General features: G+C 40.9%; 1 protein-coding gene across 1 annotated transcript in view; it reads right to left on the bottom strand.

Annotated features, from left to right (window-relative positions):
- The window catches only part of Dcbld2 (discoidin, CUB and LCCL domain containing 2), a 58827-nt gene that overhangs the window by 25242 nt on the left and 11508 nt on the right, over positions 1 to 22077 (bottom strand). Inside the window, exons 2-3 of the mRNA XM_032900322.1 lie at positions 17624 to 17851; positions 8965 to 9102 (exon numbers count right to left, since the gene is read on the bottom strand). Of these exons, the coding sequence (XP_032756213.1) occupies positions 8965 to 9102; positions 17624 to 17851 (366 nt within the window). The remainder of the gene's footprint in view (positions 1 to 8964; positions 9103 to 17623; positions 17852 to 22077) is intronic.

Here is a 22077-nt window from a genome sequence, read left to right as displayed (position 1 = left end):
GCCTTACAGAGAAGAGTGTGTCTGAGCTTGTGATTCCAGAGAGCTTGAGTTCATGATACTGCAGACCTTTCAAACAACATAGGAATAAATATTGACTGTGGATTAAGAGTTGATTTCTGAAACATGATGGGAACCACAGCAATCAAACCCAGATAACCTGAAGTGATAATGATAAACTTCTATGCTTCAAAGTATAGTATCAAGGAGAAAGCTGGTGACAAGGGTTAAATGAGAATGCCCCCGGAGTCTTTGGCATTTGAATACCTGGTCCCCAGGTGGTGACACTGTCTGGGGAAGATTTAGGTGATGTAGCCTCCATGGAGGAAGTGTGTCATTGTGGATGGATCTGAGATTAAAAAGCCTCACCTACTTCCAGGTTAATCTGTTTCATGCCTGAGGTTCAGATGTGAGCTTTTAGCCCTCTGCTCCTGCCACTACACTGTCCCCATCATCATGAACTCAAGCTCTCTGGAATCACAAGTTCAGACACACTCTTCTCTGTAAGGCACATCTGCCATTGTGTTTTCTCACAGTAACAGAAAAGCAACCAATACAAGGCACAGCAGAGTATTCTTACAAACCACACATTTGTTAGGTATTTAGAAGCAATACCAAAAAGTATTAATATGTAACATTAAAAAGACTAGTGCATATCTAGTCAGTGGAATATAATTTGGCTGCAAACCATGTAGTACAGGTTACAAGAGGAAAAATCTTGGCAAATATGTAGTCAAAGCCACCAGTCACTATAGCCCCTATCATCCTTGAAGACGCATCCAGAAGGAGTGTAGACAGAGGCAAGGAGGAGTGGTGATGAGGGGTGGAGGAAGTTCAAAGTGATGAATGGAGACTGACTGTGACTAACTGAGGGCTGTGTTTTAAGATGCTGAAAGGCATTTTAAGATGTTCTCAGACTGTGGTGAAGATGACAGCATCCTGAAAACTCTGAAAAATAAATTACATACTCTGAGGATGACAACTACTGTATAGGAATTTCATCTTTATAACGTTATAGAGCACATCTGCACGGCTGGACAACATAAGGCACAGTATAGAGCCACAGCGGACAATTCATACAGTTACCCCCAGCAAACGTCAGCTATATAAATATGACCAGGTATTAGTGAAGTGCCCAATCAGACACAAATATGGGCATATGGAAAGTTTGCCTCCAAGAGGGAGAGGGTAGGAGAAAATAGTATTATAAAATAGTATTATAAAAAGGTATATACAGTAGAGCTGAGGATGATACACACACTCTACATAAACAAAAGAAGCAAGAAGTCAGGAAAAACTCAAGACGTGAACTCTGAAGAACTACGTCCAGTATGGACTTCACTGCAAAAGCAACATCTGACTAAAGCTTTACCTGGGCGATGAAGTTTGGGGTATGTGGAGCTGAAAGTAGGTACAGAAATCAAAAGGGCCCCAAGTGGGTGCGTGCTCAGTACCTATGAAGCCACAGTGAAACGACGTCGAAAGAGCAATAGGCAACTGCATCCTACACGGTCCTGAAGGCAAGGACACGTGGCAGAATAGGATGGGAATTTCATCTTAATGAGATCACACTGCTATATGAGAGCAGAGTCAAGAGAACGTACAAAGGTCAGAAAGAATCTGTTATCATAATTGAGGTAAATGCTGATAGTAACTTCAACTATAGTGGTTAAGAGTGGAGCTGCTGGGGGCTGGAGAGATGGCTCAGAGGTTAAGAGCACTGACTGCTCTTCCAGAGATCCTGAGTTCAATTCCCAACAACCACATGGTGGCTCACAACCATCTGTAATGGGATCTGATGCCCTCTTCTGGCGTGTGAAGACAGCTACAGTGTACTCATATTCATAAAATAAATAATTTTTTTTTATAAAAAGAGTGGAGCTGCTGACATGTATTCAGATTTTCATGTATCCCAAGGAATGGCTGGTAATTGGGATTTTAGAAATAATGGCAAGATCTATGGACTGGACTGAACAACTTAAAAGACCAGCTCCTATATAAAGTATTTAATATTATGATAATAATTATCGATATGGAATCTACTTGGTTATTCTGGAATACCAGACAAATACAATAATATGAACAAAACTACACACACACATGCACACGCACACGCACACACACACATTATTAGACGCATTTCTCTTCAGTGATCAGGAAAGGGCCCTGCAACAGCAGACTTCACTTCTGCTCTTCTGTGCAGCTCAAGGAGAACCCAGCATCTCCTGAGGCAGCTCTATACTAGCTGTCGCAATAGACTCTAACCCCAAGGAGTACAATCCTAAGTCCTATGCAAAGCCCCGTCGTCCTTCCTCTAACTCTGAAGCCAGTCTCACGTGTGTCTCTGTAATGACCATCCTATTTTCCTACAGCAACTCGAAATTGAATGCCACTGCACACAATATTGCAACAATCTTGATACGGTTTAAAAAATAAGTTTAAGTATAATTTATAACTTCATAACTACTCTGAGGACATGTATTTTCACATAATTTAAAATCTTAGATTAACTCATATAATATTATAAATATGAAAACTCTTTTATGCCAGCAAATCATTTAATATAACAACACACTACTTTCTCTCTTAGACTATTTTTATTGACAGCTAGTTATTTCTGAGATAGCATAATATGACTATGTTAGTTTAGATTTCCCCTAAGTCATAAGGTGGTGTATTCTTTTTTTTTTTTTTCTTTCTTTTTTTTTTTTTTTTTTTTTTTCCCGGGGTTGGGGGCCAAACCCAGGGCCTTGGCCTTTCTAGGCAAGTGTTCTACCACTGAGCTAAATCCCCAACCCCGGTGCGTTCTTGATTGAACTGCAAAAACTCCCAGTAGCATCAGGAACCATTACATAAAACAGTGTACACTATATGATACAATACATACAGATGTGGTATGTAATATTTTGTACAACTATAGTCATTTCTTTTTTTTTTTTTTTTTAAAGATTTATTTTATATATGTGAGCACATTGTAGCTGTCTTTAGACACACCAGAAGAGGGCATCAGATCCCATTACAAATGGTTGTGAGCCACCATGTGGTTGCTGGGAATTGAACTCAGGACCTCTGGGAGAGCAGTCAGTGCTCTTAACCGCTGAGCCATCTCTCCAGCCCTAGTCATTTCTTTTTATAGGAGGAAAGTAAATGTAACAAAACATCAAGTATTGCTCATAGGTGATAGTATTTACTAGAACTGAGAAAACAGGAAATGATTACACACTTACAAACTCTACTCTTTCATTTCCTCTCAAATTCCTTAAGAGGCCAACTCCCCACACCTGAGGGAGTTCCCTGGCATAGCAACACTGTTTTAGTAGCTTTACTTAAGGATATGTAGATGTCTTTGTTCAGAGACAAGAGGACATGGAATATGGCTGATTCCTTTGATCAATATTTCAAGGCAGAGATTAAATATTAGGCATCTTAGACAAATTACAATGATGCCTGTGGAAGCAGATCTCTATAATAGGGAATTGGGCACCTTTCTGTAATGAAAAGTAAGGTTTCTTATCAATGATGTAAAAAATGGCGAAGCTGCTTAAGCAATTAACAGTATAGTCAGATAGGCTATAAGCCACATGCAGTTAATGTCATCAAATGAGTTCCCTCTACCATCTAACTTCCCACATAGGTGAGGCACATCTACAGTTATCATGTTTGTCACATACACAGGCCCTAGGACACTGGTAACTAGTGTCACTAGTCAAATGACTGTTTGGCTTAACTCAACCCAGTACCTATGTGATTCTTTCACAGAATGTCTAAGGTATCAAAAGCCCCAAGAACACAGAAAGCACTAGAAACAGGATGGTCACCAGGCAGTGCTGGCCCACCCCTTCAACCTTAGCACTTTGGAGGCAGAGGCAGGCAGATCTACACGTTGGAGGTCAGCCTGGTCTACAGAGTGAATTCCAGGACAGCCAGGGCTTCACAGAGAAACCCTGTCCCTCAAAAACCAAAACAAACAAAAAACAAAACCCAAACATAACAAAACCAGAACCAGGACGGCGCCCTTCAGGTTGTCTGTGTGTTTGTTTGGCACAAACTTCATCCCAGCCTGAAACACCTCTTCTGGCCCACCATTCTAACAGCTAAATTCTGTCTAAAATTCTTCCTCTCTGCAAACCTGGTGCAACTGCTCCTCAATATGCTTGCTGTCTAAATTGACACTAAATGGATACAGTTGTTTTCCAGTATGCTGGTTGTATTATCCACGAACAACTGTGTGTGTTCATTTCTCATTTGCCTGTAAACAGGGGCACATTTGGAGATAGGAAAACAAACAAATTCACTTAACAGTCATCTACTACGTTCCAAGTCTTAAAATGTGTGTCAGATACAACAATTACAAAACTACAGCATGGCAAATACAAATAGAGACCTGACTTAGAGCAGCCCTGACATGAAGCTGACTGTGTCATCACCATGAGGTCAAGGCAACAGTCTGAAAAACTCCTACCCTAGATTCAAAAGTAAAAACACTCCACATACAAGAAAAATTAAACAGCAACAGAAACAAAAACTGTACTACAAAAACAAATATATCTATTCTGCCCTATGTGTCACAAGTTTTTATACTCTGATGTAAGACCAAAGAAATGGGAAAAATGCACAAACAAAAATATGTAGTTAAAGAAAGTAACAATGAGAAAAACTTTATGACATTGGTGGTGATTCTAAAAATACTTGAACATACTGTAACCGTGACCCTCAAAGTGGATGTTTTCAGGCCCAGCTGTTGAGAAGTCTGAGGTACACTGTCAGCAACCTCTAGGGTGGAGGGGACAGATGAGCACGTGTGAGAGCTCACACTAGGAAGAGAATGCACATCCACACTGACCACTCTGTAACTCGAGTGATTCTTAAATGTTTACTACTTTCCTCCAAAAACATAAAGGCATGTTTAGGCTCTCTACTCCAAAATTCTGGGTTGGCAAGACCCAAAATAATGTATAAAATAAAAATGTTTTGATCCGATATTCTCTAAAACGTGTCTAGATTATAACTTTCCAATCCTGTGTGTACACACCTACCCACACACCAGTTACGGAACATATGAACAAGCGCTGCCATGAGGGATTTGAAACTTTCAATGTATAATGTTAACTCACTGCTATGTAACAAAAGGTTTAGAACCACTGTTGAGAATCCTTTTAGAAACTGTTGACGTGATTCGAAAGCAGAAGTTTAGAGCACACATTTATAGAATTCATTTTATTTTTCAAGTCCAACTGAATACTGTTTTAATTTAATTTTTTGCATATGTTTTACCTGCATGTATGCATGTGTACCCCATGCATGCCTGGCGCCCTCACACGTCAGATGAGAGAGTATTAGATCACCTGGAACTGGTGTTAGCAGCATTTATGAGCCACTGTGTGAGGGTTGGGAATGAACTTGGGCCTCTGAAAGAATAACACGTACTCTGAACTGATGAACCACCACACCAGCTCTAAATGATGTTTTAGAATTGAAATTTATTTATGACAATCATTGCATTTATTATCAGCTCTGGTTGAGAGATCAGAGTTACAGCTATGAACTCTGAGGCTGGCTTTGACATTTTCACTGAGACCGCTGGCAGCTCAGGAGTTTTTCTCCGTAGAGAACCCCACTAGTGCCTACTCATGTTCAGGACACCTCAGGGCTCACACACATCTTTTCAGAAAGTCCAGTTGGAATGTGATGCGATTATGCCAACCCACAGCGGAGAGGCTGTGGTGATGTGAATGCGATGTCTTGGGCACCGCAATCCTTAGTCTCCACTTGGAGATGCTGTTTGGGGAGGAGGCTTCAGGGGTAGGTATGTCACTGGAGGCTGGCTTTGAGAGCATTTTGACTTTTCTCTCTGCTTCATGCCTGCAGCAACTTGGAGTTATGAGCTAAAATAAGCCCCATTCTCCACCAAGGAGGAGGGAGTGCAAGCTCTCAGCCTCCTGTTCCGGCTGCCCTACCTCTGCTCGGACATCATGGACTCTTCTGGTCCTTGTCCTGGAAGTGAACCCTGTCTTCTCTAAGTTGCTTTGGTCATAGCATTTTTAGCACAGCAAAGGAAAAGTCAGTCATAGGACTAGCCTAAGGCTTTAAAGTGCCCCCTTTTTATGCATTCCTGTTTGCCTGCCACTGAATAGGGAATGTTTTTCCACACTAGAATTCTCTTTTTGGTTTAAAAGGAAAAAATAGGGGTGGGGAAAGGCTGGTAACTACTGCTCACTGATAATTAAAAATAACAAGGGGGGGGGAACCCCATGATGTTTTAAAAACAAGAAACAAAAGTGGAAGGGGATGCTAGGGAAAGACCCTAGTATGACATCGACAATTCTGGGCACCATTCAAGAGAAATTTTGCCATCAGCAAAATCTCTCGTTACAACTTAAAGCTCAAGGACAAGGAATTACAATTCTCAGAAGTGTGTTCTTATAGAAGGTGAGTCTGATCATAATGTTCTTAAAAATGGACATTAGTGTTTGTATCACATGACCTTTTAATTCTTGAAAGAGTATCTAACCAAACACATACAAACCTGGTCAGGTCACTCTACGAAGTCAAAAGCACAAAATGGAAGATTTTTCATGTGTTCTGATACAAAACAATGAAGCCACCTTATCTCCGCAAAACTGACTCTTACACGATATAATACAATACAAACAATAAAACATACATAACATTAGCAAGTATTATGGGAGTTTATTGAGAAACCAAGAAGCTGCTGAAGCCAGACTGTTCACATATTTTATTGTGTTACTCTAAATTTTAACTAGACTCCTTAGCTCAGGACAAACAGCAATGATCCTTCTATGTATTTAAGGGATTCAGTGCCAGCTCAATTTCCTGGATGGAAATAGAGATCTTAACCAAAGCCAAACAGCCTCTGAGTAAAGGAGTTACTAGAAAGAAATGTGTTTGAGAAGCCACCCAAGAAGTAGTAAGAAATTCAGTCAGTGTTTCTTCCAATATGTTTTAGCCAACTGATGAATGGGACAGGACATACAGAAATCCATGCCTTCAGATGTCAATTGGGAAATGGGATTTCTCAAGATTGTCACTTTGGAAAACGTCAGTATAAAGTTCTAAGGAGCCTATCTCTAATTTGGAATAGAGATTTTTAAGTCTACAATGTGCTGACTCTGTGAGATTACCAAGAACACCAGAGATTCCTATCTAGACCCAGTGTCAATGCTTTAAGGAATTTTAGCATAAGGACATCAACTTACCATGGGAATAAACAATAACAACCTATAAATTGAATACCTAACATAAACACTCCCTTTTATAACAAAAAAGACATTTATTTTTCAGGAATCCTCCACTTGATAAATAGTGAGGAGAAAACTGGGAAAATAGGAATCAAAATGGTAATTTAAAACCAAGAAACTTCAATCATGTAAGAAGTGAAACCAACTGTTCCTTTCTTCTCACCTGTCAGCCCAGGATTCCCTCAGCATGTGCCCATTACATGGTGGGAAATGCAAACGTGTGTGTAATGCTGGGCGGGGTGACACTGGGGGAACATCCCCCCGCCCGCCCCCCGACAGAGCTCATGGAGGTGAGGTGACATGACAGAAACTGTCAGGCTAGCACGCAGCAGAAGCAGGCTTATTTTTGTTTTTGAAAGAGGGCCAGGCTGGCCTTTCCAGAGTGCTGGATTACAGTGGATAACACCACACCCAACCAGAAACCAGCTTGAACTGAGGTCCTCTAGTGCCCTTTCTATGACATAACTCCGCCTTCATTTTCCCAGCTCTGCCAAACATTAACCGCTCACTTAACCTTAGACTCTGGATTCTTTTTTTCTTTTTAAACAATGATTTATTTAATTTATCAGAGAGGCATGCATACCTCTGTGAGGATGTCAGATATTCTACAACTGGAGTTACAAACAGTTGTAGGCTGCCTTGTAGGTGCAGGGGTTTGAACTTAGGTCCTCTGGAAGAGCACCTGGTGCTCTTAACCACCGAGCCATCTCTCCAGCCAGTAAAACCCTTCTCATTGAGTGAGTTAGCTTCGTATCTTTGCGTGGTTCAGAATCTATAAAATAGGCTCCCTCTGAAGCAGACAGTGCTCCTCCCTCACGTGAAGGTTCTCAGTTACTGCAGCTCCCCTCATGAACTACCCACACCAGTCCCCGAGCAACAGTCTTACATACAGAGGTCCTTTGCATTTTCTGTTTTCATTTAAAAAGCATGAAGGAGATAACTTTTGAAATGCAAATACATAAAATATCTAATAAAAAATGAAAAAAGCTAATTTTAAAACGTAAATGGCCAGCTTAGAGTATTTACTGTTGAATATAAGAATCGCCATCTCCTTTTTAGCACCATGACTGCTTTGACAGTCCTTCCAACGACAGCACTGCTGAGCTGTCCTCTTCAGTGGCTCTAACAACAAAGATGAAACCCGAGCCACGGCAGTGAAAGCCACAGAGTTCACACGGACTTTCTGTGAGAGAACAAATACTTGGATTCTATTCTATGTAATGTCCTTGACTTTAACCCCACATGCCCTTTAGATCCTAAACATTAACAAAGAGAGGACTTTATGATGTTCTGTCTCAGCACTTCTTAGGAAACAATAGCTGATATGAGAGATGAGTCTTTGTAAAGAACAATATGGCCTTTTATGCAGAATTGTGAAATTGTAACATAGATAATGAACATTTAAGTTGATACAGTTTACCTCAATGTTTTACAGATTTCTGTTAAAATTAAGACAGTTTGTGTCTGATCTCACAGAAATGAAAACTTAGTATTTTCTCTACTAAGGAAAAGGAAGCACAAGGACTCTTTATAAACGTCCATATAGTCAATTTTCAGAATGCACACCCAGATCTTTCTGGTATCTTGTGCATTATTACCTGTTCAGTCTTTCTGTTCTACTCCAACATCAGATGACAGGCACTTGAATCATTTCCTTCTTGCTGTCAGAAATGACACAATGTGAACTATAGTATAAAATGAAATTTACCTTGTTTATCTATAACTGAGTAAGAAGCCAAAAATCCTCGTCCAGAAGCATGGATTCCACTCATGAACAGCACTGTGATTTCGCTGCCTTTGGACTCAATTGACTGATTCATTTGTAAACCCAGACCACAGTACTTGCCTAGGAATGAAAGAAACGTGTATATTTAGTACGATTCTCATAAAGCCAATATTTGTAATGTACATAACAATGTAATACAACAAACCAGTTACTAAATTAATAAAAAGAAATAAGTAAACTTAGGTTAAAAATCAAATTATTACAGAGGAAAAACTGAATGCCAAGTAATAATTATTTAATTGATTCAAAACAAAACAAAAGCCCTACAGATTTTAACTAAACTCACAGAGATGTCTGTAAAACACATACATGTTTTCCAAACCATAATGAACTAGTTTTAGAAATAGGCATTGCAGACAGGGTGAGAGCCACAAATAAGTGATTGTCAGCAGTGTCTGTACGGGGCCTCAGGGCCTCCTGGATTCCTCGCCTCAGCACATTCCTCAAAATGTCCTCCAACTGGACCTACTCAGGTTTATTTCTGAGTATTATCAGATCTTTCCTGGTGCTTCAGTGATCACGTGGACTCACATGGCCTCGGCTATGAACTGGTTTACTACCTAAACCTCTGCCCATAGCCTTGACCTCAAACGCAGATGCACAGAGTCAATGTATAACGTACACGTAGAACAATACGTATGCTGAGAGCAAACCTAAGTAAATTAAGACAGAAGACGGAAAGAAATTATTGACACAAAATGGCCACCATTAGGAAATAAGATGGGCTCCCTTATGTGGCTTGTAACGAAACTAACAAACCTGGAACAAAGAATCCTAAAAATTGTTTCAAGCTGTGGCAACAACATCATTTGAGTAAGAACAATGTGCACTTTACATGATGTCATTCATCACTGGAGAAATGATATTAAAATCATGATAATATTATCATCACAAACCGTAAGCTGCAGTCAACAGAACAGACAGTTTATTAAGTATCAGGGAGGAGGTGGAGAAATCAGAACCATCACAAATTAACGGCAGAAATATAAAACAGGCAATTCTGAGACAACTTGGCAAATTATAAAACAGTAGTCTATGCAGGAGGAAAGAAGGACACTTACAGGGCATCCCAAAGATGAACCAGAGTATTTGCTAATTTAGTCAGGGCTCAGGCTGTTGATGGGATGGTGATGGGAAAAGCCAAAGGCTGTTGCTGTGGGAGGACAGTACAGGACACTCTACAGATCTGCTCCAAAGTATTGTCAGCTCCCTTCCAGATGAGGGAGTAATATGTGGAAGACAAAAGATGGGACACGAGAGAGAATGTGTGTGTTCTTACTTTATATTAGTGTAACAAGTGTGCTATAGGCTTACACATCAACTAGTCATTTCTCAACTCTCGCCAAGCTCCATGTTCTGAGGAATGTTTATCAAAATATACCAGTAAGGGAATGAAAAGATAACCAATAGAGGGACAGGAGATATTTGCAGTGTTCATGTCCAAAAGGAACTCACAAGTGGACTAACTATATTTACAGAACTCCTACAAATGAATAAGGACACAAACAAAAGCATGAGAGCCAGGTACTGGGACATACACCTGCAGGCAAAGCAAGAGAATCATTTGAGGACATGAGTTCAAGGCCAGCCTCAGCAACATAGTGAGATACTGGAAAAAACAAGTGGGGAAAAAGTACAGAAAAATCAATACTCTTCACAAAAGAAAGTATTCAACTGGTTAATAAACATGAACAGTACACACCGTTAGCCATCATGGAGACAAAAGCAATTATAAGGCAGACTCAGCACAATCCTTGACAGTGATGCCAGTCACATTAGAGAACACTGCAGTGGAGTGAGGTCCAAGCCAGTACTCAATGCAGTCACTGAAGCACCTGGTGATGTCTAGGAATCTAAACATGGTCAACAAATAACCCCAAACTCTTCTAGGCATGGAAAAGTTCGCTGAGTCCAGAGTGGATGGCTAGTAGTTACCCAAGCCTGTTCCCACCACAGATAAAATTTCATCATTTTTAATGTGAAGTTGGACTCACTTCTAAGTTTTCTACATAGTAAATAATGCTAACATGGCCATGAACATCGCTCTAACACATGCTAAGTTCTTTAGTGCTGACTCTTCAAGAGTGCCACCCAAGCCAGCTTCACTCGGTGTGGTATCCTCAATACAAAAACAGCACCACCTTCATCAAACCAAAAACCATCTGAAACATTAAAACTTTTCACTTATCCAAAGCACAGGGAAGGAATGCAGCTGGCTTTGGAGTCTTTGTGGTAAGTAGAGTCGCCCTGAAATATTCTCTCTTGGAATGGCAGCTGATGAGACACGGAGGAGCACGAACATGGCAGACCAAGCACCCCAATACAAAGGTTACCGCATCTGGAGGCATCAAAGTATCCACTCAGTGTGACTGACTGCCCTGTCACACTCTGCTGAGTGGACTTCCTCCCTCCCTTGTGACACTTCCATTCTAAGAGCGACTTGAGAGGTATTTTCTGAGCCTGGAAAGATGGCTCAGCGCTTGTTGTCAAGTCTGATGACCTAAGTTAGGTCCTAAAAGATTGATATGGTTGAAAAAGAAAACCAATTCTTACAACTCCTCCTCTGCATGCATATATACATAAGACAAGTTAAAAAATATAAACTAAATGTAATTATTTAAAAAAATATTTTCTGAAGGTCAGTTTGGTGGCACATGCCTGTACCTAGTACTTGGGATGCAAAGGCAGGAAAATTAATCCAAGCTTGAGGCTAGTCTGCTATATTATAAGGCCCTGCATCAAAAAAAACAAACAAACAAACAAACAAACAAAAAAACTCAAAAAAAACAAAAAATAAAAACAAAGAAAAAAAAATCAAACAAGTTATCTTCCTGAAAACCAACTTCTGGCTCAAAGTAAACTTCATATTTTATTTAATGTCTTGACAAAATCTTCTGAAAAGGTGTTGTTAGAAGGTCCGGGCTCTTCTAAAGCTCATGGTTTTGTAAGGATAGTGAGCAGTCCCTATACCAACCCCTTTAGTCTAAAATACAGAGGGTCATCTCCTAAAAGACCAGACCTGTTGCCAAGTGACAGGGAAGCATAACATGGTACGTCAAGAAAGCTCTCTTAAAGCTTTTCTAGAAAAATAAACTTTTATGGAAATATCAAAATGTTGAATAATTCCTAACAGGACTCATAAATGAACTAACCCATACCTCAAATGGATGACATCACCACACCGAAGGTCTGGAAGAGAAGGGAAGGTGGGTGGTTTGTAACAGTGTAGAGGCAGCATTCCCTCAGGTGAAGATCCAGACAAATAATTTTAAGTAACAGTCTCCTGCAGGCATGGCCAACCTCCAGCCTACAATCCAGGGTCTTACTTAAAACAGTATGAGATCTTTGCTTTTGTAACTTCTCTGTACAGCTCTTCAGTGAGAACTACAGTGGGAGCGAGACATCTCATTATGAGAGAAGTAAGTTAGGATACACACATGTGGTGGCGTGAATATGCTTGGTGCAGGGAGGGGCACTATTAGGAGGTGTGGCCTTGTTGGAGGAAGTGTGTCACTGTGGGAGTGGGCTTTGAGATTCTCCTCCTAGATGCCTACATTACAGTCTTCACCTGGTTCCCTTCTAAACAAGATGCAGAACTCTCAGCTCCTTCTCAGCTCTGCCTGCCTGGGTGCTGCCATGCTTCCTGCCTTGATGATAATGGGCTGACCCTGTAAACCTGTAAGTCAGCCCTGGTTAAATGTTGTCCTCTGTCCTCTGTAAGAGCTGCCTTGGTCATGGTGTCTCTTCACAGCAATGGAAACCCTAACTAAGACAACACAGAAAAGAATGAAATGAATCATATAATAAATGTTGAATAATGATTAAAATATCCATATTAACTCAACATTTTAATAACACTGAATAAATATTAAAATGTATACATACAAGTATTTATGCATGCATGCACATGCAGCTCTATGCATAGCCGCACATCAATTTATGAAGTCTGTATTCACACTGAACTATAGAAGGATTCTGATTTCTAATTTTATTGTATATGCAAAGAACAAAAGATTTCTTGAAGAAATAATGAGTTGTAAAAATATAGACAAGATAAATCTAAAATATTCTGTGTCTTACATGAAGGAAACACACACACACACACACACACATACACGCACGCACACATGCACACACACACGACTGTCAAGGCTTTTTTTTTTTTTTCTTATTCTAATACAGTCTGCCTAAGTGGGGACAGACTTAAGATCTGGAAAGCCATTTTAAACTCTATCATTAAACAGGCCACTTGTCCATCAATGTTTCTATTCATAGTAGTACTACAGTGAGTTATTCCAAAAACTTCTTTACAGTTTAGCAGCTCAGAAGTCAGTTATAAAAAACAATGTTGCTAACAGCACATAAAGGGAACAAGAGGTCACTGTCTAGCTGCAAAGTAAACTGATACTTTGTCAGTTAAACACATCCTAATGAGTTCATGATTTAAAACATCCTTCCCCTAGAAACCATTCTATTTGTTTCCTCTGACTGATTATTCCAGACTACTACTTCTTAGGGAAAATAAAATTAACACTTAAAAAAAAAAAAAAAAAAAGATGCTCCAGCATATAACAAGGACACATGCTCCACTCTGTTCATAGCAGCCTTATTTACAATAGCCAGAAGCTGGAAAGAACCCAGATGCCCTTCAACAGAGGAATGGATACAGGAAATGAGGTACATCTACACAATGAGGTATTACTCAGTACTACAATGACTTCATGAAATTCTTAGGCAAATGGATGAAATTGGAAAGTATCATCCTGAGTGAGGTAACCCAGTCACAAAAGAGCACACATGGTATGCACTCACTGATAAATGGATATTAGAGGAAAAGCTTGGAGTACATTAAAAAAAAAAATCACAGATCATATGAAGCTCAAGAAAAAGGAATATCGCGCTTGCCTAGGAAGCGCAAGGCCCTGGGTTCGGTCCCCAGCTCTGAAAAAAAGAAGAAAAAAAAAAAAAAAAAAGAAAAAGGAATATCAGGGACTGAAGAAAAGGCCATCCAGAGACTGCCCACCTGGGAATCCATCCCACATGCAGCCACCAAACCCGGTCACTATTGTTGATGCCAAGAAGTGCTTGCTGACAGGAGCCTGATATGGATGTCTCCTGAGAGGCTCTGCCAGAGCCTTACTGATACAGATGAGGATGCTTGCAGCTAACCACTGGCCTGAACAGGGGACCACAATGGAGGAGTTAGAGAAAAAACTTGAAGGAGCTGAAGGGGTTTGCAACACCATAGGAAGAACAATATCAACCAACCAGACCCCATCAGAGCTCCCAGGGTCTAAACCACCACCAAAGAGTTGGAGAGACCCACGGCTCCAGCCAGATATGTAGCAGAGGATGGCACTGTACAGCATCAGTAGGAGGAGATACCCTTGGCCCTGTGAAGGCTCGTTTCCCCAGTGTAGGGGAATGCCAGGGTGGGAGTGAGTGGGTGGGAGTAGGAGCATCCCCATAGAAGCAGAGGGAGTTTGGAGGGGATATGGGAGAGGGGGTTGAAAAGAGATAACATTTGAAATGTAAATACATAAAATATCCAAGAAAAATAAAATTAAAAAACAAAGTAAAAACCCCAAACCTAATTTTGAATACCAAATTGGATGGAGTGTATTTGGGCCTGCCGGTGTTCTGAAGGGGCAGCGAGTCAAGACTAGAGAAGACAAAGAACTCTGAACGTCTACCACAGGAGTCCTCAGGCCCCTATGCATGCCTTTCTTCTATAATCCACTGCAGAGATATGTCGATCAGAACGTTAAATGCCTATTTTGAAAGGATCATCATTTCTCTGAGATGTGTCAGAAAACACGTCCCCACCATTAACAGACCTGGGCAGGTATGCTGTGACAAGTGCTACAGACAATGGGGCCCTCAGGCTGAAGTTCAGCAGTTGCCATCATTATTTGGCTCTTTGACCTTCCTGCAGCTTTGTACCAGGTGCAAAAGGTGGAGGAGGGGAGGAAAAAGCAGAAAGAATGGGAAATAAAAGATAGCAGAGACCATTAAACACTTATCGCATGCCAGCAGGACCAAGTCTGATTCCATTCCATGCCTTTGAAAGTAGAGGAGACTGACACCGGCTATGGCTGGTGGGACTCCCACAAGGAGCTCCTGGATGCTGGCTAGACAGAGCGATGTCAAACCCATGCCCCAAACGTAGGATAACGTGGATCTGACCTAAAAGCCTCTTTCCTATGATGTAGTGCCCATGGTTCCAGAAAATACTATGTAAGCTGTCGAGGGATGAGAGCAAATGGATTTCCTACCCTGCTGCAACACCTGTGAACCACGACAACTGCAAGCATGGCAAGAAATGCATAGAGATGGAAACAAGTAGCACTCACACTCTTGTGAGTTTAACTGAACTTACACTCACAGCACAGGAGGGAGATCACACCTGTGGAACCCAGTCAGCTTCCCAGGGCTGGTGAGGGCAAGGACCTGAGAAGAGAACGTCCTACTGCCACTCTGCTAGACAAGCATAGTGCCTGACGCTAGTCTAAATCTTGTCCTATACCCACAGGTTATGTGTGGCTTCCAACCCTTTCCAAAGAAGCCTCTCTTCACAGAAAATGGATACCATCACAGAGAACGACAACTGGCCACAGTACAGACAGGAACATATCATGGGGATTCCAGTCCCAGTGGACATCACAGCTCCTGCACTTATAATTCGGGTTGCATTGTGGAAGAGGGGCAGAAAGATTCTAACAACTGGAAGACCAGGAAGAACGCGGTCTAGAGATGGCCGCATAAGCACTACCAGAACCTTGGCAAATCAATGGATATTCTAATGTGGAAAGGGAGAAGTTTTTCAGGGGTCCCACCCCAGACAGAAACTAACTAGTGGCTACTGGGAAAAGAAAAGTGAACGTCTCTTAGGAAACCCCCTTGTTGGGTGTCCAATGCAGAGTGGTCAGCCCTGAAGTCATATACACACAAACAAAAATCCCCCAGATCCCGGTTGTATTTATACATATTTATGCACACACATACATACATGATTAAAGAAAAGAGGCTATCAACTTGAGAGTGGGGTGCATGTGAGGGGCTGGAAGAAATGCGAGGGGTCAAGGGATGGAGTTCTATTTCAATCAAGACTTTATTAGAAACAACTAAAAACTTGGAAAAAACAACAATTTAATTTAAAAATGTCTTTTAAAATTAGTCATCCTCAATCAGAATAACCAGGACCAAACATGACTTTCGGCCTCCTCCTTCCCGTTCCTCATCCTTTCTCTTACATGCTGTTAAGTGTGGATGAAATGAGACCATTTCTTCCGACAGAACCGCTTCTATTTTTAACTTAGTCCTTAGTGGGCATATACACTTTATTTTCCATCTTTTGTGTGTCCGTTCTCATTGCTGTTTCAGTTACACTCAGAGTACTCCTGCCTACACCTAACAGCCCTCAGAATCACTAGCCAGGCATCTTCCTCTGGTACTACAGGACCACGGTGTCCACACTCTCTGGGGGTCTAAGTTCTGACAATCTGACCCAGCGTCATGTGGATGTGTGGAGGAGCCACTCAAGCTATTAGGCTAATCAAGAATTTTCTGAATCACAGAGGTTATCAATCAGTAGCAGGAAATGGGTTAGGATCAAAGACTTGGCTAGGGATGGAGGGGTCAGAGGATGACCGCAGCTGGATAGTCAAAGAACAAAACACCACATACCTACTATAATTCTGAAAACTGTTCCGTGTTGGGCTTCTGAAGAAACTGTTATGATATATGTTTCCAGATAAACTCAGAGAAGTCCAGTGGTGTTTACTTTGTGTCAGTTCACAAAAACCTTTACAGATTTCAGTCTTTTGTAAGAGAACAGTAGTGATAGCTTCTAAGCCTTGGCGGCAAAGACTTTCCTGGAAAGCTTCTATAACTCTGCGGCTTCTGTCTCACATGATCAATTCGATGTGTTGGTTTCGGATGGAAACCAGGGCTACAGTGTGTTTGTAAGTCTCCCAGGTGACTGTTACCCAGCTCTAATTGAGAAACACTGCTCTTACACTAGAAAGACAGTCGCCATTATGTCCTCTGCAGCGACTATGCAATCACATACTGTGCCGGGCTCCTTACACACGTGCATAACCGAGAAACAGTGGTCGGATGCTCCCAACAGATCACAGCAGGCTAATGGTAGATTTAGGCTTTAATGCAGATCAGTATGGGTTCCAAACTCATGATCAGCATATTACAATGGCTCTTGACCACACATGAATTATATCCGAATCCACTGACTATAAATGAAATGGTCAAAGGAAACATAAACATGAGATTTCACTTCTACCTTCTTAGAAGCAGTATAGTGGCATCCTGCATGAAAGTAACCAAGTGTGTCTTACACGAGAGTAGCATATACACCCATGTGCACCTGGCACAAAGGTAACCATGTGCATCTTGTATGTGCTAGTAAGTAGCCTAGAATCCCCTTCTCACAAAAGAAGATTCAAGCTGAGATTTCTCCATTGTCTTCAATGTTTTATGTACCAGTTAGTTACTATTAAGTAACAAAAACTGTTCCGGGTTTAAAGCTTAAGGAAACCATATACAACATGCATTAATGCCCTACCTATTTCCGTTCTGCTGACTCCAATTCCATTAAAGATTTTCAGGTAATTAAGGTGACAATAATCAGAATCTTCAATGTCAAAGTCACCGAACTTGATGCGAATTCTTTCTCCGGTCTTTACTCGAATCTCCCATTTACACACAGTACTGTTAGGATAGGTATGTGGGTAGTTGATGGATGTAAGGGTTCCACTCTCAGGGCCTAGAACAGTGTGTCCACATCCATCACCTTAAAAAGAAAAAAAATGGATTATTCTTCCACCTCAAGCATACATGCAATAAGCATTTTACACAGAACTATAGCAATGTAGGACAACAACACATATTTACAGCGGCAGATCTTCCTTTTCAAACACCACAGCAGACAACACGGCTCTTAGCACATCTACTCACAAGACGAAGTGAAGGAGCCAAGAGAAGTCAAGTTAGGTCAAAATCAACAATGACGAACACAATTAAAAGTAATATAATTTATAAATTCAAAGGACTTTCCATTTGAACATACAATTATTCCATACTTAAATACCTACCATAATAAATCCCATTGTTAAGAAAATATCACCATGTATTTACAGTAACCACTCAAAGTAAATATAAATACCAAGATGTGGTCAGCTTTGCTGACTTACAAACACAGGTTGCTGAAGTCTCTATGAGCAGGAGCAGGATTCCGAGAAAACATTAATACACACTGAGATGTCCCAGACCACTGGCCATCTTTCAGACGAGGACCTAAGGCTAGATTTGGTGATGTTTAACTCTATATTCCACTGAAATTGGGCTGTGTGACTTCTCCTCCCAAATCTTATTTCTAATAAAAAGGAAGAAACAAAAAGCCAGTGGCTTGCTACAGAAATGACTTTAATATCTTAGCAATGTATTACTTGTTTCAGAAATTTCTTCGGCAACCGAGTATTCAAGTGTTAGCAACAATATATTGTTTGCATCTTAACTTTCTCACAGATGACTTTTTAACTGAGTATAGAAGTCATTAACAAAATATACATTTAGAAGATCCAGCTGTTGCTCCCAAGGTAATGTTCAATAACTGAGATTCAGTGAGTCTCTTTTTAATAGGATGATAAATATATCCTTTTTAAAATACTGGGTTTTCTCCTTTCAAAGAGCTATTCATTATCATCTTTTGGAATAGTATAGAACATATAGAACTTACAGAAAACATTAAAATTGAAACTTCTGGGTTTTACCTTAATCATTATGGACACGGATGGAGGTAACAATTCCCATCATGTTATTACCTAGCGATGAACTGTGAATTTCATTCACAAGAACAAATTAAACAGCTTAGCAGTGTGGAGCAAGTGGGAGGGGCAAGTACGTGTGCAATAACTGAAAGCGAGAGAGTAACTTCAATTTACCAAAGAGCAGTTTCACGTCCACAAAGCAGCAACTCTCCCTAGGAAGCCCTTTAACGGTGCTGGACTGCAGTGGCCTCTGCCGGAGTCTTCTCTCTGATCCACATTAGTACTGCACACTGCTCTACTTTTGAGTGGGACACCATAAATCCTGCCTTCTGAACAAACACTTCTCATATAAAGTTCAGCTTTCAGTCAACACTACACTTTATTTTCGATCCTTGACGTCTTCATGCACGAGAACTAGGCATAGTAGAATAATACAAAAAATATGGAGAGAATGAAGTAAATGTGGGTGTGAAATACATCCACTGACTGTACAGTAAAACAGGCTCTTACATAATCAGAAAATACTACAATTTCCTCCCAAAGCTACTATAAAATACCTTGACACACACACTCTCTCTCTCTCTTTCTCTCTCTCTCTGTCTGCCTCCCTCCCTCTCTCTCCTCTCTCTCTCCCCCTCCCTCTCCCCCTCCCTCTCCTCCTCCTCTCTCTCTTCCCCTCCCTCTCTTCCCCTCCCTCTCCTCTTCTCTCTCTCTCTCTCTCCCTCTCTCTCTCTCTCATATTACCTAAAGTAAAATCATAAGGCTATTAAAAACATTCAATGTGAAAATAAATAACTAAAATATAAGTAACTTTTGAGTAATCATTGACATTGTCCCTTAGAGGCAAGACAACTACCCTAACAGTATCTAGCATTTGAAATTAGCTTGTGATTACTGAAATATTTCAATATTTAAAAAACAATTCTTTTATAGATAATTAAAATTTCAAAATATATTATTTTTGATATGTGGAATCGAAAGATGTAATTAGACGTGTAATGAATTCTGAGAGTCAAGAATCACCTGCCCACAGCTCACACGTGACTGTAACATAGTATCTCGGTTCATGGATTCCCCTGCAGACTATCAGTCAACTAGAGATTGCTATTTTAACATCAGTGTTCACAAAGAGTACAAGCAGAGTGTTTGGCGTAAGTTTGTAGATGTCTTTATGAGCCTGTTTAACTTTCAATAAAACCCAGAAATTGTTCCTTGTCCTTTCTACCATTAAAAATGGTTTAAAGTTAACAAAATACATAAAAATGGATAAAAACAGGACTTTTGCATGTTATGGTGATGAGGAAAGCAATTAAAATGGAGCTGTCTTTTTTCAAAATGTTGTGTCGGGGGAGGGCGGGCAGAGCCAACAAGTCTACAGTAGTGTGCCAAGAATGCTCGAAAATATGTGCTGGCCTTCAGCACTCCCTCTTCTCCAAGAGATGATGTGCACCAGAAATCCCAGCTAAAAGATCTCTCCAGTCTGCTGCAGTGAACATTCTTGAGTGTTTTACATTTCAAACAGTGATAAATTTAACCCAACTAGATAGAATTTGCCATCACCTATGTGTCCAGAACAGCCCGGCTCCAAGGGGTGAGTAGCAGAGTACCCATACCTACTGGGCCAGCAGCTGCATATCTTCCTGTTGCTTTAAATGAAGAAATACATTTATACTGTGACTCTCTGCATGCTGGCCTACAGATTCCTGACCTGCTAAACTATCTATGACCTACTAAAGCACTGGTCCCTCAACCTGTGGGTCACAACCCACTCAGAGTTGAATAACCAATTCACAGGGCTCACCTAAGACCACTGGAAATACCAGATATTTATGTTAGGAGTCACAACAGTAGTAACATACAGTTATGAAACAGCAACAAAACTAGCTTTTTGGTTGGGGGAATTGCTACAGCAGGAGAAACTATATATTAAAGGGCCCCAGCATTAGGAAGGTTGAGAACCACTACTAAAAGGTCCATGCCTGCAGGGTGGAAAACACTTCTCAACACTGAAAGGCCCTGAGATTAATTCAAGTCAAGGAAAAAGCATGTCCTTGCTTTCACTTCAAAAGAAGCAATGAACTTCCTGATTATTTTTAATGATTCTTAAAACTAAAGTCAATCTATAAAAACACCTGAAATATGTAAAATCATTTAAAAGTAGAACCAAAACCTAGAAAATTACCAAGAGGCCAGCTAACTTGCTGACAGCAGGGGCTCCTTCAGTGCCTCTGTCTCAGGCAGCAAAGCCCTGCCTGGTGGTTTTCAGTCCTCGCTAATGGAGGAAGAGGGCAGTTATAGACCACTGAGGCAGAGGCTGGGATGCTGCTCAAGCATCTCAGGGTGGACCGGAGAATGAACGGCCTGAAGTATGAGTAGAGATTCAAGAGTGTGACTTAGGATTGAGGCTAGAAAACTTCAGTCTTAGTTCTGGGCTGGGTTTATCTGGCCAAAGGACAGTGAGGCTCAATTCATCAGGATGCAGCTAACAAGTGTAGATAGAGTCCTATCTCCCACTTCTCAGTATCTGAAACAAGTGAGCCCTTCGTTTTTAATGGCGCACTGTCCCCAGATTTTGGCACGAGTGTATTCTGAAAACAACGACGCTCCGTGCTTAGGACACACTACCAACTACTACACGTGTCTGTTTACATGACAGAATTAATGAAGTATAGCTACCACAGGAAGACGAAACCAGACACACTCACGAACCTCTCCATCACTGGAGTCCACACTCTGCAGCACTGCAATTTTGGCAATCTACACCATCACCGCCAAACTTCCTTCTCCTTTCCCAATGGTCTCCACTAGACTACCACTGACCAGAAACCCATTACTGTGCACTTTTCATCTTAAATGTATTCCTGCCGGGGAAATAACACAGATTTTATCTGCCGGCTCCGCTGCTGCAGTCACACCCTGGGAGTGTGCATCTACTTCCTTCGAAGAGCACAGGTCAGATGTGTTAAGCCAGATAAAAATTTTGATATTGTTCCAGGAAAATAACTGAATGATTTTCTTTTGCTTTTATTTTTGTAAGAGTTTCCCCATGGTGTGAAAAAAGAGAAACACTCTTCCATTGTTGGTGGGACTGCAAGCTGGTACAACCACTCTGGAAATCAGTCTGGAGATTCCTCAGAAAATTAGACATAGTACTACCTGAGAACCCAGCTATAACACTCCTGGGCATATACCCAAAAGATGCCCCAACATATAACAAAGACACGTGCTCCACAATGTTCATCGCAGCCTT

This window comes from Rattus rattus, chromosome 4 (genome assembly GCF_011064425.1).
Source record: "Rattus rattus isolate New Zealand chromosome 4, Rrattus_CSIRO_v1, whole genome shotgun sequence".
Classification (NCBI taxonomy): Eukaryota; Metazoa; Chordata; class Mammalia; order Rodentia; family Muridae; genus Rattus; species Rattus rattus.
The sequence above is the reverse complement of the archived record's forward strand: the minus strand, read 5'-3'. Positions and strand labels throughout refer to the sequence as shown.